Source organism: Tachyglossus aculeatus, chromosome 10, assembly GCF_015852505.1.
Source record: "Tachyglossus aculeatus isolate mTacAcu1 chromosome 10, mTacAcu1.pri, whole genome shotgun sequence".
Taxonomy (NCBI): Eukaryota; Metazoa; Chordata; class Mammalia; order Monotremata; family Tachyglossidae; genus Tachyglossus; species Tachyglossus aculeatus.
This window is the reverse complement of record NC_052075.1, coordinates 54,692,318-54,710,619: the sequence shown is the minus strand read 5'-3', so window position 1 is coordinate 54,710,619 and position 18,302 is coordinate 54,692,318. Positions and strand designations below refer to the sequence as shown.

Sequence of the window (18,302 nt, the reverse complement as noted above, 5' to 3'; positions counted from 1 at the left end):
TAATATAATATACAATATATATATAATATAATAGTATAGTATAATAGTAGTATAGTATAGTAATAGTAATTAATAGTAATAATAATTATTATTATCATGGTATCTGTGAAGCACTTGCTATGCGTCAGACACTGTACTAAGCTCTGGGGTGGATACAAGCCAATCGGGATGGACGCCGTCCCTCTCCCAAGTGGGGCTCCCAGTCTCGATCCCCATTTCCCAGATGACTTAACTGAGGCCCGGAGAAGTGAAGCGTGGCTCAGTGGAAAGAGCCCAGGCTTTGGAGTCAGAGGTCATGGGTTCAAATCCCAGCTCCGCCACTTATAATAATAATAATAATGGCATTTGTTAAGTGCTTACTATGTGCAGAGCACTGTTCTAAGCACTGGAGGGGATACAAGGTGATCAAGTTGTCTCACGTGGGGCTCACAGTCTTAAACCCCATTTTACAGATGAGGTAACTGAGGCTCAGAGAAGTTAAGTGACTTGCCCAAGGTCACACAGGAGACATGTGGTGGAGCTGGGATTCGAACCCATGACCTCTGACTCCAAAGCCCGCGCTCTTTCCACTGAGCCACGCTGCTTCTCTCTTGTCAGCTGTGTGACTTTGGGCAAGTCACTTCACTTCTCTGTGCCTCAGTTCCCTCATCCGTCAAATCTGTCAAATGCGAGCCCCCCGTGGGACAACCTGATCACCTTGTAAACTCCCCAGCGCTTAGAACAGTGCTTTGTAATAATAATAATAATAATAATGGCATTTATTAAGTACTTACTATGTGCAAAGCACTGTCCGGGGTGGTTACAAGGTGATCGGGTTGTCCCACATGGAACTCACAGTCTTAATCCCCATTTTACAGATGAGGTAACTGAGGCCCAGAGAAGTGAAGTGACTTGCCCAAAGTCACACAGCTGACAAGTGGCAGAGCCGGGATTTGAACCCATGACCTCTGACTCCAAAGCCCTGGCTCTTTCCACTGAGTCACGCTGCTTAGGTAGCTTAGGCAGTTGCTTAGAAGCTGCTGCTCCCCCCAACCCTCAATGTTTTGTTCTCCGTCTCCCCCTTCTAGACTGTGAGCCCGCTGTTGGGTAGGGACCGTCTCTAGATGTTGCCAACGTGGACTTCCCAAGCGCTTAGTCCAGTGCTCTGCACACAGTAAGCGCTCAGTAAATACGACGGAATGAATGAATGAATGAATTTCCATTCTTCCATTCTTCTCTCCCCCTTCTAGACTGCGAGCCCGTTGTCGGGTAGGGACTGTCTCTATATTTTGCCGACTTGGACAGAGAGAGAGACAGGGATATCATGTGTGTCTCTCTCTCTCTTTCCCCACTCTTTTCTCTCCATCATCCAAACTGCTACCATTTTAATCCAGCGCTTAGAACAGTGCTCAGCGCTTAGAACAGTGCTTTGCACATAGTAAGCAGTTAATAAATGCCATTAAAAAAAAAAATCCAGGCATTTCTTCTCCCTTGCCTTGTTGACTGCATCAGCTTCCTTACTGACCTCCAATAGTAATAATAATAATGTCAGCTTCCTTACTGACCCCCGGATCTTAATAATGATGGTATTTTTTAAGCGCTTACTATGTGCAATATGGGTGTTTCGTTGTCTTTCTCCCCCTTCTAGACTGTGAGCCCGCTGTTGGGTAGGGACCGTCTCTAGATGTTGCCAACTTGGACTTCCTAAGCGCTTAGTACAGTGCTCTGCACACAGTAAGCGCTCAATAAATACGATTGAATAAATTAATGAATGAATGAAAGAGCGGGGACTGGATCTCTTTCACTCTTTCCTGCCCCAAGGAGAGACAGAGAGAGAGACAGGGATAGCGTGTGTGTCTCTCTCTTTCTCTTTCTCCACTCTTTTCTCTCCATCAGCCAAACTGCTACCATTTTAATTCTTAGCTTCCTTACTGACCCCCGGGTCTTAAAAAATACCATTATTATTATTATTATTATTATTATTATTATTAAGACCCGGGGTCTTAATAATTAAGCACTTAAAAAATACCATTATTCTTATTATTATTAAGTGCTTACTATGTGCAATATGTGTGTTTCGTTGTCTTTCTCCCCCTTCTAGACTGTGAGCCCACTGTTGGGTAGGGACCGTCTCTATATGTTGCCAACTTGTACTTCCCAAGTGCTTAGTACAGTGCTCTGCACACAGTAAGCGCTCAATAAATACGATTGATTGAATGAATGAATGAAAAGCACTGTTCTAAGTGCTGGGGAGGTTACAAGGTGATCAGGTTGTCCCACGGGGTGGCTCCCAGTTTTCACCCCCATTTTACAGATGAGGTAACTGAGGCCCAGAGAAATGAAGTGACTTGCCCAAAGTCACCCAGCTGACAGTTGGTGGAGGCGGAATTTTAACTCATGACCTCTGACTCCAAAGCCCGGGCTCTTTCCACTGAGCCACGCTGTCTCTCCCCACTCCAGTCATTCATTCATTCATTCATTCATTCAATCGTATTTATTGAGTGCTTACTGTGTATACAGCACTGTATTAAGCGCTTGGGAATAACAAGTTGGCAACATCTAGAGACGGTCCCTACCCAACAGTGGGCTCACAGTCTAGAAGGGGGAGAGCCATTTTTCTTCTTCTTCTCTGGCCTCAGTTCCCTCAATCTGTAAAATGGGGATGAAGACTGTGAGCCCTCATGTGGGACAAGGATTGTGTCCGACCTGCTTAGCTTGTATCTACTCCAGTGCTTAGTATAGTGCTTGGCACATAGTAAGCGCTTAACAAATACCACAAAAATCCTATGCTCTCCTCCTTCCCAGCCCCCCAAATCCTTAGCAGGGGTCCACCCCTGCCCTCCATAATAATAATAATAATGATGGCATTTGTTAAGCATTTACTATGTGCAAAGCACTGTTCTAAGCGCTGGGAGGGGGATGTAAGGTGATCAGGTTGCCCCACGTGGGGCTCCCAGTCTTAACTCCCATTTTACAGGTGAGGGAACTGAGGCACAGAGAAGTTAAGTGACTTGCCCAAGGTCACTCAGCAGACATGTGGCGGAGCCGGGATTTGAACCCATGACCTCTGACTCCAAAGCCCGGGCTGTTTCCGCTGAGCCACGCTGCTTCATCTAATAATAATAATGATGATGGCATTTGTGAAGCGCTTACTATGCGCAGAGCACTGTTCTAAGCGCCGGATCTCCGGGAGGGACTCCCGGCCGGAGCGCACTGACCTCTGCAATGGTCTTCAGGTCCCCGTGACCGTCCCATTCCGGGCTGTAGATCTCCTGCAGGGTCTCCGACACTTTCTTGGAGCTCTCGTGCATGACTGGAGGAATCGATAGATCGATCCATAAATCGATCAATCGTACCGACTGAGCGCTTACTGTGCGCAGAGCACCGTACTGAGCGCTTGGGAGAGGACAATGTACAACTGTACTATCCAAGCGCTTAGTACGGTGCTCTGCGCACAGTAGGCACTCAATAAATATGATTAAATGAAATAAATCTGATTAAATGAAAAATGACAATGGAACAGAGTTGGTAGACATGTTCCCTGCCCCCAGCGAGCTTACAATCTAGAGGGACGAACTTACAGTCTGGAAGGAGCAAAGGAGCCTCCGTGGAATGGGTTGGGGAGGGGAATGGACCCCCCCAGAAACAGGTAGGGAAGGGGAAAGAGCCCCCCGAAACAGGTGGAGGAGGGGGACGGGCCCCGCAGAAACGGGGAGGGGAGGGGAATGGGCCCCTCAGAAATAGGTAGGGAAGAGGAAAGAGCCCCCCAGAACAGGTGGGGAAGGGGAATGGGCCCCCCAGAAACAGGGAGGGGAGGGGAAAGAGCCCCCTGAAACAGGTGGGGAGGGGAATGGGCCCCTCAGAAATAGGTAGGGAAGAGGAAAGAGCCCCCCAAAACAGGTGGGGAAGGGGAACAGACCCCCCAGAAACAGGGAGGGGAAGGGAACAGGCCCCCAGAAACAGGGAGGGGAGAGGAAAGGAGCTCCCCAAAACAGGTGGGGAAGGGGAACGGGCCCCCCAGAAACGAGGAGAGGGGAAAAGAGCCCTCTGAAACAGGTGGGGAGGGGAATGGGCCCCCCAGAAACAGGTAGGGAAGAGGAAAGAGCCCCCTGAAACAGGTGGAGGAGGGGGACGGGCCCCCCAGAAACAGGGAGGGGAGGGGAATGGGCCCCTCAGAAATAGGTAGGGAAGAGGAAAGAGCCCCCCAAAACAGGTGGGGAAGGGGAATGGGCCCCACAGAAACAGGTAGGGAAGAGGAAAGAGCCCCCCAAAACAGGTGGGGAAGGGGAACGGGCCCCCCAGAAACAGGGAAGGGAGGGGAAAAGGAGCTCCCCAAAACAGGTGGGGAAGGGGAACAGGCCCCCCAGAAACAGGGAGGGGAGGGGAAAGGAGCCCCCTGAAACAGGTGGGGAGGGGAACAGGCCCCCCAGAAACAGGGAGGGGAAGGGAAGGGGGCCCCCTAGAAACAGGTATAGGAGAGGAAAGGAGCTCCCAAAACAGGCGGGGAAGGGGAACGGGCCCCCCAGAAACAGGGAGGGGAGGGGAAAGAGGCCCCCTGAAACAGGTGGGGAGGGGAATGGGCCCCACAGAAACAGGCAGAGGGGAAAGAAGCCCCCTGAAACACGTGGGGAAGGGGACGGGCCCCCCCAAAAACAGGAATGGGAGAGGAAAGGAGCTTCCCAAAACAGGTGAGGAAGGGGAACGGACCCCCCAGAAACAGGGAGGGGAAGGGAAAGGGGCCCCCGAAACAGGTGGGGGAGGGGAAAGGAGCCCCCTGAAACAGGTGGGGAGGGGAATGGGCCCCCCAAAACAGGTGGTGGAGGGGGACGGGCTCCCCAGAAACAGGTAGAGGAGGGGAAGGGGCACCCCAGAAACAGGTATGGGAGAGGAAAGGAGCTCCCCAAAACAGGTGGGGAAGGGGAACGGGCCCCCCAGAAACAGGGAGGGGAGGGGAAAGGAGCCCCCTGAAACAGGTTGGGGAGGGGACGGACCCCCCAGAAACAAGGAGGGGAGGGGAAAGAAGCCCCCCAAAACAGCCGGGGGGCGGGTCCCCAGAAACAGATGGGGGAGAGGAATGGAGCCCTTACTTTTCACGGCACTGAGGAAGGCCTTGAGATCCTTGTACAGCCTGTGGCCTTCAGCCTGTGGTGGTGGAGAAGAGGGGAAGAAGGTGGGTCGCCCCAGGCGGAGGGCAGCCACTCGGTGCCAACCGGCCAGCGACCGGGTCTGAGTCACAGCTAAGGCTGAGCTGCCCTCTCCCCAACCCCACTTGTGGCCCTGGGGGTCCAGGTGGCCGGAGCCAGCCCTTGGAGCATCACTCAGTCAATCGTATTTATTGAGGACTTACTGTGTGCAGAGCACTGAACTAAGCGCTTGGGAGAGGACAACAGAACAACAAACGGACACATTCCCTGTCCACAACGAGCTTAAGGTCTAGCGTGGGCCCCACCGGCCCCCTGCCTCAGCCTTCTCTTCTCTTGGATGGGCCTGGTCCTGGCTGGCCTTCATCATCATCATCATCAATCGTATTTATTGAGCGCTTACTGTGTGCAGAGCACTGTACTAAGCGCTTGGGAAGTACAAATTGGCATCATATAGAGACAGTCCCTACCCCTCAGTGGGCTCACAGTCTAAAGGGGGAGACAGGGAACAAAACCAAACTTACCAACAAAATAAAATAAATAGAATAGATATGTACAAGTAAAATAAATAAATAAATAAATGGAGTAATAAATATGTACAAACATATATACATAGATACAGGTGCTGTGGGGAAGGGAAGGAGGTAAGATGGGAGGATGGAGAGGGGGACGGGGGGGAGAGGAAGGAAGGAGCTCAGTGTGGGAAGGCCTCCTGGAGGAGGTGAGCTCTCAGTAGGGCCTTGAAGGGAGGAAGAGAGCGAGATTGGCGGATGGGCAGAGGGAGGCCATTCCGGGCCCGGGGGATGACGTGGGCCGGGGGGCGATGGTGGGACAGGCGAGAACAAGGTACGGGGAGGAGATTAGCGGCGGAGGAGCGGAGGGTGCGGGCTGGGCTGGAAAAGGAGAGAAGGGAGGTGAGGTAGGAGGGGGCGAGGTGATGGACAGCCTTGAAGCCCACGTCTGCCAGGCTAGCTCTCTTCCTCCCTTCAAGGCCCTACTGAGAGCTCACCTCCTCCAGGAGGCCTTCCCAGACTGAGCCCCTTCCTTCCTCTCCCTCTCATTCTCCTCTCCATCCCCCCGTCTTACCTCCTTCCCTTCCCCACAGCACCTGTATATATGCATATATGTCTGTACATATTTAGTACTCTATTTATTTATTTATTTTACTTGTACATATCTATTCTATTTATTTTATTTTGTTAATATGTTTGGTTTTGTTCTCTGTCTCCCCCTTCTAGACTGTGAGCCCACTGTTGGGTAGGGACCGTCTCTATATGTTGCCAACTTGTACTTCCCAAGCGCTTAATACAGTGCTCTGCACACAGTAAGCACTCAATAAATATGATTGATTGATTGATTGATTAAAATGGGGATGAAGCCTGTAAGCCCCGCTGTGGGACAATCTGATCACGTTGTATCCCCCCAACACTTAGAACAGTGCTTTGCACATAGTAAGCACTTAATAAATGCCATTATTATTATTATTATTAAGTGACTCGCCCAATGTCACACAGCAGACACATGGCAGAGCCGGGATTCGAACCCATGACCCCTGACTCCAAAGCCTGGGCTCTTTCCACTGAGCCATGCTGCTTCTCTAGCCCTCTCACCCCCTCTCTATCCAGCCCCGACTTCATCCTCCCTGTCCATTCCAGACCCCTTACCCAATCAATCAATCAATCGTATTTATTGAGCGCTTCCTGTGTGCAGTAAGTGCAGTTCACAGTCTAGAAGGGGGAGACAGAGAACAAAACCAAACATATTAACAAAATAAAATGAATAGAATATGTACAAGTAAAATAAATAGAGTAATAAATATGTACAAACATATATACATATATGCAGGTGCTGTGGGGAAGGGAAGGAGGTAAGATGGCGGGATGGAGAGGGGGACGAGGGGGAGAGGAAGGAAGTAAGATGGTGGGGATGGAGAGAGGGAGAATCCCTCTAGACTCTGTGTGGGCAGGAATTGTTTCTAATGCTGTAGGGTAATACTAATAATGACATTTATTAAGCGCTTACTATGTGCAAAGCACTGTTCTAAGCGCTGGGAAGTTTACAAGGCGATCAGGTTGTCCCACGGGGGGCTCCCAGTCTTAATCCCCATTTTCCAGATGAGGTCACTGAGGCCCAGAGAAGTTAAGTGACTTGCCCAAGGTCACACAGCTGACAAGTGGCAGAGTCGGGATTTGAACCGATGACCTCTGATTCCAAAGCCCAAGCTCTTTCCACTGAGCCACGCTTAGTACAGTGTTCTGCACACAGTAAGCGTTCAGTAAATACGATTGAATGAATGAGTGAATCCCCTCCCTGCCCCCTTCCCTGATCCCCCCCACCCACCTCCTCTCCCGCCCCTCGCCCGGGTCCCAAGGCCAGGCAGGCGACCTGTTGTAGCTGGAAACGGTGCGCACTCTGCTCAAACTGCTCATCTTTGGTCTCCACAGTCTTCCCGAGTTTTTGCAGCACCTGGGAGAGGAGCCGGGAAAGTGGAGATCAATCAATCAATCAATCAATCGTATTTACTGAGCGCTTACTGTGTGCAGAGCACTGTACTAAGCAACCAATCCCTTCACGATATTTAGCGGAAGCTTGCCGCGTACAGACCACTGGACTAAACACCTGGGAAAGGACAATATAACAGAGATGGTAGACTGTTTACAATCGATCGATCAATTCACGGTATTTATCCAGTGCTTACTTTGGACAGAGCACTGAGCTAAACGCTTAGGAGAGGACACAGAGGACACGGTGCATGTTGCCAACTTGTACTTCCCAAGCGCTTAGTACAGTGCTCTGCACACAGTAAGCGCTCAATAAATACGATTGATTGACTGATTGATTCATTGTGAGCCCACTGTAGGGTAGGGACTGTCCCTATAGGTTGCCAACTTGGACTTCCCAAGCGCTTAGTACAGTGCTCTGCACACAGTAAGCGCTCAATCAATCAATCAATCGTATTTATTGAGAGCTTACTGTGTGCAGAGCTCAATAAATACGATTGAATTAATGAATGAATGGATGACAATACAACAGAGTGGGTAGACGCGATCGCTGCCCACATCAATCAATCAATCAATCAATCGTATTTATTGAGCGCTTACTGTGTGCAGAGCTCAATAAATACGATTGAATGAATGAATGACAATACAACAGAGTGGGTAGACGTGATCGCTGCCCACATCAATCAATCAATCAATCAATCGTATTTATTGAGCGCTTACTGTGTGCAGAGCTCAATAAATACGACTGAATGAATGAATGACAATACAACAGAATGGGTAGACGTGATCGCTGCCCACATCTATCAATCAATCAATCAATCGTATTTATTGAGTGCTTACTGTGTGCCGAGCACTGTACTAAGTGCTTGGGAAGTACAAGTTGGCAACATATAGAGACGGTCCCTACGCAACAGCAGGCTTAGTACAGTTCCTGGCACAGGGTAAGCACTTAACAAATACCAATGTCATTATTATTATCACTCAATAATTACTAGTGACTGACTGGCTTAATAATAATAATAATAATAATGATAGCATTTATTCATTCATTCATTCAATCATATTTATTGAGTGCTTACTGCATGCAGAGCACTGTACTAAGCGCTTGGGAAGTACAAATTGGCAACATATAGAGACGGTCCCTACCCAACAGTAGGCTCACGGTCTAGAAGCGCTTACTATGTGCAAAGCACTGTTCTAACCGCTGGGGGGATACAAGGTGATCAGGTTGTCCCATGTGGGGCTCACAGTCTTAATCCCCATTTTCCAGATGAGGGAACTGAGGCACAGAGAAGTGACTTGCTCAAAGTCACACAGCTGACAAGTGGCAGAGCGGGGATTTGAACCTGTGACCTCTGACTCCAAAGCCCGGGATCTTTCCACTGAGCCACGCTGCTTCTCTTAACAACAAATGCCATTAATAATAATACTAATAATAATGATGATGGCATTTGTTAAGCGCTTACTATGTGCAAAGCACCATTCTAAGCGCTGGGGGGGGATACAAGGTGATCTGGTTGTCCCATGTCGGGCTCACAGTCTTCATCTCCATTTTCCAGATGAGGGAACTGAGGCCCAGAGAAGTGACTTGCCAGCTGACAAGTGGTGGAGCCGGGATTTGAACCCGTGACCTCCGACTCCAAAGCCAGGGATCTTTCTACTGAGCCGCACTGCTTCTCTTAACAACAAATACCATTAATAATAATAATAATAATAATAATAATGGCATTTGTTAAGCGCTTACTATGTGCAAAGCACTGTTCTAAGCACTTGGGGGGGGCGGGGGATACAAGGTGATCGGGTTGTCCCATGTGGGGCTCACAGTCTTCATCCCTATTTTCCAGATGAGGGAACTGAGGCCCAGAGAAGTGACTTGCCAGCTGACAAGTGGTGGAGCCGGGATTTGAACCCGTGACCTCCGACTCCAAAGCCCGGGCTCTTTCCACTGAGCCGTGCTGCTTCTCTTAACAACAAATGCCATTAATAATAATAATAATAATGATGCCATTTGTTAAGCACTTCCTATGTGCAAAGCACTGTTCTAAGCACTTGGGGGGCGGGGGATACAAGGTGATCGGGTTGTCCCATGTGGGGCTCCCAGTCTTCATCCCCATTTTCCAGATGAGGGAACTGAGGCCCAGAGAAGTGACTTGCCCAAAGTCACCCAGCTGACAAGTGGCGGAGCCAGGATTTGAACCCGTGGCCTCGGACTCCAAAGCCCTGGCTCTTTCCACTGAGCCGCGCTGCTTCTCTTAACAACAAATGCCAATGCTCTGACGACTACCAGGAAAGGAGAAGGAGGCAATGGGGGGTGGCGAGGGGGAAGGAAGCCCTCTCGTTTCCCTTTTCCACAGCATCCTCTCCCCTCCACCCTAAAATTTCGCCACCTCGACCTCCCCACAGGGTCCGTGGGCGATCCCCTTCCTGCCACTTCTGACGCTTCCCCCAGTCCCCGCCGCCTCTCACTGCTTCCTTCCTCTCCTGCCAGGGCTGCCCGACCTGCTAATCTCTCAACTGGAGGTTTCTTTAATAATGAGGATGGCATTTTATTGAGCGCTTACTCTGTGCAAAACACTGTTCTGAGCCAAAATGTTGCCAAGTTGTACTTCCCAAGCGCTTAGTACAGTGCTCTGCACATAGTAAGCGCTCAATAAATACGATTGATTGATCGATTCTGAGCGCTGGGGAGGTTACCAGGTGATCAGGTTGTCCCGCGTGGGGCTCACAGTCTTAATCCCCATTTTACAGACGACTGAGGCCTTGAGAAGTGAAGCGACTTGCCCAAAGCCACCCAGCTGACAGTTGGCGGAGCCAAAATTTGAACCCATGACCTCGGACTCCAAAGCCCGGGCTCTTTCCACTGAGCCACGCTGCTTCTCCCCATTCTCCCACTTCTACCCATCCCTCGCACCCAGTTGCTGGGAAGCAGTTTGGCTCATCCTCTGCTGGTTCAGGGGAGGCGTTATCCCACCTCGGAAAACCAAATAGACGCCAATCTCCAGTAAAATCCCCGCAGCCGGCCCATTCCCTTCCCAATCCCTGCCCCACTGCAGCTGAAGCCCACCTCTTCCAAGAAGTTTTCCGGGATTCACTCATTCACTCAATCATATTTATTGAGAGCGTGCTGTATGGAGAAGCAGCGTGGCTCAGTGGATGGAGCCCGGGCTTTGGAGTCGGAGTTCATGGGTTCAAATCCCGGCTCTGCCAATTGTCACCTGTGTGACTTTGGGCGAGTCACTTCACTGGGCCTCAATTACCTCATCTGTAAAATGGGGATGAAGATTGTGAACCCCCCGTGGGACAACCTGATCACCTGGTAACCTCTCTAGCGCTTAGAAGAGTGCTTTGCACATAGTAAGCAATTAATAAATGCCATTATTATTATTATTATTAAGCAGCGTGGCTCAGTGGAAAGAGCCCGGGCTTTGGAGTCAGAGGTCATGGGTTCGAATCCCAGCTCCACCACTTGTCAGCTGTGTGACTTTGGGCAAGTCACTTCACTTCTTCTAGACTGTGAGCCCACTGTTGGGTAGGGACCGTCTCTATATGTTGCCAACTTGGACTTCCCAAGCGCTTAGTACAGTGCTCTGCACACAGTAAGTGCTCAATAAATATGATTGATTGATTGATTGATTGATTGATTCTCTGGGCCTCAGTTCCCTCATCTGGAAAATGGGGATTAAGTCTGTGAGCCCCACGTGGGACACCTTGATTACCTTGTATCTACCCCAGTGCTTTGAACAGTGCTTTGCACATAGTAAGTGCTTAATAAATGCTATCACTATTATTATTATTATTATTATTAAAGCATTGTACCAAGCGCTTGGGAGAGTACAACAGAACTACAAACAGACGCATTCCCTGCCCACAACGAGCTCACAGTCTAGAGGGGGAGAGAGACATCAATATAAATAAATAAATAAATGAATAAATGACAGATATATATGTATATGTATATATATATATATATATATGTATATATATATGCATATATTTCAAATTCCGGCTCCGCCAATTGCCAGCTGTGTGACTTTGGGCAAGTCACTTCATTCATTTATTCATTCATTCATTCATTCAATAGTATTTATTGAGGGCTTACTGTGTGCAGAGCACTGTACTAAGCGCTTGAGAAGTACAAGTTGGCAACATATAGAGACGGTCCCTACCCAACAGTGGGCTCACAGTCAGTTACCTCATCTGTAAAATGGGGATTAAGACTGTGAGCCCCCCCCCGCCCCCCCGTGCAACCTGATCACCTTGTAACCTCCCCAGCACTTAGAACAGTACTTTGCACATAGTAAGCGCTTAAAAAATGCTATTATGATTATTATTATATGTGTGTGTTCTGTGGGAATCAGAGGGAGGATTCAGGCACTTAGTCCAATGCTCTGCACACAGTAAGCGCTCAATAAATACGATTGAATGAGTGAATGAATGAAGGAGCAAGTCAGAGCAGCACAGAAGGGAGTGGGTGAAGATGAGAGGAGGGTGCAGTCAGGGAAGGCTTCTTGGAGGAGTTGGGCCTTCAGTAAGGTTTTGAAGGGATTCTCCTAGAGAAGCAGCATGGCTCGGTGGAAAGAACCTGGGCTTTGGAGTCCGAAGTCGGGGGTTCAAATCCCGGCTCTGCCAATTGCCAGCTGTGTGACTTTGGGCAAGTCACTTCACTTCTCTGGGCCTCAGTTTCCTCATCTGTAAAATAGGGATGAAGACTGTGAGCCCCCCGTGGGACAACCTGATCACCTTGTAACCTCCCCAGCGCTTAGAACAGTGCTTTGCACATAGTAAGCGCTTAATAAATATCATTTAAAAAAGTGCTCTGCACACAGTAAGCGCTCAATAAATACGATTGATTGAATGAATGAATAAAATAATAATAATAATAATTACGTTTGTACGTATTTATTACTCTATTTATTTATTTATTTTGTACATATTTATTCTATTTATTTCCTTTTGTTAATATGTTTTGTTCTGTTGTCTGTCTCCCCCTTCTAGACTGTGAGCCCGCTGTTGGGTAGGGACCATCTCTAGATGTTGCCAAATTGGACTTCCCAAGCGCTTAGTACAGTGCTCTGCCCACAGTAAGCGCTCAATAAATACGATTGATTGATTGATTATATGTTGCCAAATTGGACTTCCCAAGCGCTTAGTCCAGTGCTCTGCACACAGTAAGCGCTCAATAAGTAGGATTGAATGAATGAATGAATGAATGATTGATTATCAGCCCAGCAGCGTGGCTCAGTGGAAAGAGCCCGGGCTTTGAAGTAAAAAGGTCGCAGGTTCAAATCCCAGCTCTGCCAATTGTCAGCTGTGTGATTTGGGGCAAGTCACTTCACTTCTCTGTGCCTCAGTTACCTCATCTGTAAAATGGGGATGAAGACTGTGAGCCCCCTGTGGGACAACCTGATCACCTTGTAACCTCCCCAGAGCTTAGAACAGTGCTTTGCACATAGTAAGCGCTTAATAAATGCCATTATTATTATCATTATGGGGCTTGTCTTTGTCTTCCCCTCTCAGGGCGTTTTCCTCTTCATCCAGACCCTCGCCTCTCCCTAAGTTTAGGACCCCCTCATCCCCCAGGCCACTTCCAGTAAATACCTGTTAATTGTCAGATTGATAAGCTTTCTTTTAGATTGTCAACTCCTTGAGGGTAGGGATCCTACCAGGAACTCCCTCTATTGTAGAGCACTTAGCACGGTGATCTAGTCGGTAAATACTGTTGATTGAGTCATTTAATCGGATTTCAGCCCCACCTCCCCACTTTCCCTTCCCTCCCCCAACCCCGAGGCATCCCATAATCTTATTCAAGTGCTTGGTACAGTGCTCTGCGCTCAATAAATCAATCAATCATATTTATTGAGCACTTACTGTGTGCAGAGCACTGTACTAAGCGCTTGGGAAGTCCAAGTTGGCAACATACAGAGACAGTCCCTACCCAACAGTGGGCTCACAGTCTAAAAGGGGGAGACAGAGAACAAAACCAAACATACTAACAAAATAAAATAGTATTTTATAAATAAATAAATAAATAATATAAATAAATAAATATGATTGAATGAATCCTCCACCCCTCCCCACCACCACCAACAGAAAAAAAAAAATGAGTGAGGGGAAGGTTTCAACTCTGTTGGCTGCAGAAAACCTCGTAGAAGCAGAATGACATAGTGGTTAGACCACGGGCTGGGAAGCACTTATGTCCGTATCTGTAATTTATTTATTTTTATTAACGTCTGTTTCCTCTACTCTAGACTGTAAACTCTAGACTGGAGAAGCAGCGTGGCTCAGTGGGAAAGAGCCCGGGCTTTGGAGTCAGAGGTTATGGGTTCAAATCCCGGCTCCTCCAATTAGCTGTGTGACTTTGGGCAAGTCACTTCACTTCTCTGGGCCTCAGTTACCTCATCTGTAAAATGGGGATGAAGACTGTGAGCCCCACGTGGGACAACCTGATCACCTTGTACCCCCCCAGCGCTTAGAACAGTGCTTTGCACTTAGTAAGCGCTTAATAAATGCCATTATTATTATTATTATCAATGATGTTGAGTCTCTTGAGGAGCTTCTAGGGGAATTGGGAGAGAGAAGGGCCGTGACCTAATGAATAGAGTGTCGGAAGAACCTGGGTTTTAATCCCAGCACTGCCACTTGCCTGCTGTGAGACCTTGGACAAGTCTCTTAACTTCTCTGGACTACATTTTCCTCCTCTGTAAAATGGGGATCCCATACTGTTTCTCCAGTGCTTTGCACACAGTAAGCGCTTAATAAATGCCATCATTATTATTATTGTTATTATTCCCACCTCAACTGAGAGCCCCGTGTGGGACGGAAGTTGTGTCCGGCCTGATCATCTGGTCTCTCCCTCAGTGTTTAGTGCAGGGCTTGGCACAGAGGAAGCGCTTAGCAAATACCACGGACGTTCTTATTATCTCCAGAGGAGGGAATTTGAGTCCCTGAACCCGCTTCCACCTCTGGACAGCTGTTTGAAACGCTACTGGAGAAGCAGTGTGGCTCAGTGGAAAAGAGCCCGGGCTTTGGAGTCAGAGGTCACGGGTTCAAATCCCCGCTCCGCCACTTGTCAGCTGTGTGACTTTGGGCAAGTCACTTCACTTCTCTGGGCCTCAGTTACCTCATCTATAAAATGGGGATGAAGACTGTGAGCACCCCGTGGGACAACCTGATCACTTTTTAACCTCCCCAGCGCTTAGAACAGTGCTTTGCACATAGTAAGCGCTTAATAAAAGCCATTATTATTATTATTATTATTATTATTATTATTATTACTGCAGCTGTGAATTCCATCACCCCTGCTCCTCCCTTTGAGGACCACTACCCCAGTCAAATCACATGCAAACGACATACAAATACCCACTTCCCTTCCAGTACACACGCCCGCCTGGGCTCTCTGGGTCCGGCCTAGTAGACACCTCTGAGGTTGGAGAAGCAGCGTAGCTCAGTGGAAAGAGCCCGGGTTTTGGAGTCAGAGGTCATGGGTTCAAATCCCGGCTCTGCCAACTGTCAGCTGTGTGACTAGGAGAAGCAGCGTGGCTCAGTGGAAAGAGCCCCGGCTTTGGAGTCAGAGGTCATGGGTTCAAATCCCGACTCTGCCCATTGTCAGCTGGGTGACTTTGGGCAAGTCACTTCACTTCTCTGGGCCTCAGTTACCTCGTCTGTAAAATGGGGATTAAGACTGTGAGCCCCCCGTGGGACAACCTGATCACTTTGTAACCTCCCCAACGCCTAGAACAGTGCTTTGCTTATGTTGCCAACGTGTACTTCCCCAGCGCTTAGTACAGTGCTCTGCACAATCAATCAATCAATCAATCGTATTTATTGAGCGCTTACTATGTGCAGAGCACTGTACTAAGCGCTTGGGAAGTACAAATTGGCATCACATAGAGACAGTCCCTACCCAACAGTGAGTTCACAGTCTAAAAGGGGGAGACAGAGAACAGAACCAAACATACCAACAAAATAAAATAAGTAGGATAGAAATGTACAAGTAAAATAAATAAATAAATAAATAAACAGAGTAATAAATATGTACAACCACACAGTAAGCACTCAATAAATACGATTGATTGATTAATTGATAGTAAACGCTCAATAAATACGAGTGACTGATAGTAAACGCTTAATAAATGCCATCATCATTATTATTACTATTATTATTATTTGGGCAAGTCACTTCACTTCTCGGTGCCTCAGTGACCTCAGCTGTAAAATGGGGATTAAAACTGAGAGCCCCCCATGGGACAACCTGATCACCTTGTAAACTCCCCAGCGCTTAGAACAGTGCTTTGCACCTAGTAAGCGCTTAACAAATACCATCATTATTATTCCCACGGAGATGCAGAGGTCAACCGGTCCGTCCCCCTGCCTCCGGGCAGGATGGCCCCAGGCCCAGTCCAGATTGCGGAGACCTTGGAGGAAAACCTAACATCCTGCTCAGGTCTAACCTGAATCCCACTTGCTGGAAGCTTTTTCAGAGATTTGAAGAGGTTCACGCCAATCCCCCAAACCACCCACTTCGGTCCCTACCTGACATCACCGACCTTCCCGAAGGGGATGCCCTTCAGGAGCCGGGTGGGGGGCGAACCGGGCCTTACATTCAATCAATCAATCAATCAATCAATCGTATTTATTGAGCGCTTACTGTGTGCAGAGCACTGTACTAAGCGCTTGGGAAGTACAAGTTGGCAACATATAGAGACAGTCCCCACCCAACAGTGGGCTCACAGTCTAAAAGGGGGAGACGGATAACAAAACCAAGCATACTAACAAAATAAAATAAATAGAATAGATATGTACAAGTAAAATAAATAAATAGGGTAATAAATCTGTACAAACACATATACATATATACAGGTGCTGTGGGGAAGGGAAGGAGGTAAGATGGAGAGGGAGACAAGGGGGACAAGGGGGAGAAGGGGGACAATTCATTCATTCATTCATTCATTCATCAAGCGCTCAATAAATATGATTGATTGATTGATTGAGGGGAATGCCCTTCAGGAGCCGGGTGGGGGGGCGAACCGGGCCTTACATTCATTTAATCAATCAATCAATCTATCAATCGTATTAATTGAGCGCTTACTGTGTGCAGAGCACTGTACTAAGCGCTTGGGAAGTACAAGTTGGCAACATATAGAGACAGTCCCCACCCAACAGTGGGCTCACAGTCTAAAAGAGGGAGACGGATAACAAAACCAAGCATACTAACAAAATAAAATAAATAGAATAGATATGTACAAGTAAAATAAATAAATAGAGTAATAAATCTGTACAAACATATATACATATATACAGGTGCTGTGGGGAAGGGAAGGAGGTAAGATGGAGAGGGAGACAAGGGGGACAAGGGGGAGAAGGGGGACAATTCATTCATTCATTCATTCATTCATCAAGCGCTCAATAAATATGATTGATTGATTGATTGAGGGGAATGCCCTTCAGGAGCCGGGTGGGGGGGCGAACCGGGCCTTACATTCATTTAATCAATCAATCAATCTATCAATCGTATTAATTGAGCGCTTACTGTGTGCAGAGCACTGTACTAAGCGCTTGGGAAGTCCAAGTTGGCAACATATAGAGACAGTCCCTACCCAACAGCGGGCTCACAGTCTAGAAGGGGGAGACAGAGAACAAAACCAAGCATACTAACAAAATAAAATAAATAGAATAGATATGTACAAGTAAAATAAATAGAGTAATAAATCTGTACAAACATATATACATATATATACAGGTGCTGTGGGGAAAGGAAGGAGGTAAGATGGGGGGATGGAGAGGGAGACAAGGGGGAGAAGGGGGACAATTCATTCATTCATTCATTCATCAAGCACTCAATAAATATGATTGATTGATTGATTGAGGGGGGAGAAGGGGGACAATTCATTCATTCATTCCATTCATTCATTCACTCAATCGTATTTATTGAGCGCTTACTGTGTGCAGAGCACTGTACTAAGCGCTTGGGAAGGACAAGCTGGCAACATACCTTCTCCTGGGCCCGGCTGAATTTCTTCTGGACTTGCTTGGCAAAGAGACCAGCACCGCCCGTCTTCCCTTCCGCCATCCTCCTCAGCTGTCACACTGTGGTTTTACTTTTCAGGCTGAGCTGAGGAGGAAATGGGGCCGCTCAGCAAGCTTTGCATCCGGTTGCCAATCTTGCTCGGCCTTGGGTGTCTCTCCCCGGCCTCCCCCCACCCTGCTTCCAATTGCTTCAACTCTCCGCCCCAAAAAGGCCCACACTTTTGCCTGACACCCTCTCGAACTCAGGACTGCGGGTCTCCCAACATGGAGGGATCAGAGGTCAGGAGAGGAAAGTCCCAGTGGGGAGGGCTTCAGCCTTAAATGTCAAGGAACGGGGTGGGGGGAGCAGAAGGGTGTGACTGTTATCTCGGATCTGCCCCAGTTCTTAGTACAGCGGTTGACACATAGTAAGCGCTTAACAAATACCACAGTTCTTCAATTGCTGGCTCCTGGAGGGCGGGAAAAGTGGATCTGGCTACCTATGCGTTCTCCCAGGTTCTTAGGGCCTCAGTTCCCTCATCTGTAAAATAATAATAATGATAATAATAATAATAATGGCATTTATTAAATGCTTACTATGTGCAAAGCAATAATAATGGCATTTATTAAGCGCTTACTATGTGCAAAGCACTGTTCTAAGAGCTGATAATGGTAT

The 18,302-nt window shown here is 48.0% G+C and overlaps 1 protein-coding gene across 1 annotated transcript in view; it reads right to left on the bottom strand.

Annotated features, from left to right (window-relative positions):
• Positions 1-17,690, bottom strand: part of BIN2 (bridging integrator 2) — a 36,529-nt gene extending 18,839 nt beyond the window's left edge. The window contains exons 1-4 of the mRNA XM_038753026.1: positions 17,613-17,690; positions 7,506-7,586; positions 5,067-5,121; positions 3,198-3,292 (exon numbers count right to left, since the gene is read on the bottom strand). Of these exons, the coding sequence (XP_038608954.1) occupies positions 3,198-3,292; positions 5,067-5,121; positions 7,506-7,586; positions 17,613-17,690 (309 nt within the window). The remainder of the gene's footprint in view (positions 1-3,197; positions 3,293-5,066; positions 5,122-7,505; positions 7,587-17,612) is intronic.
• Positions 17,691-18,302: the final 612 nt, after the last annotated feature.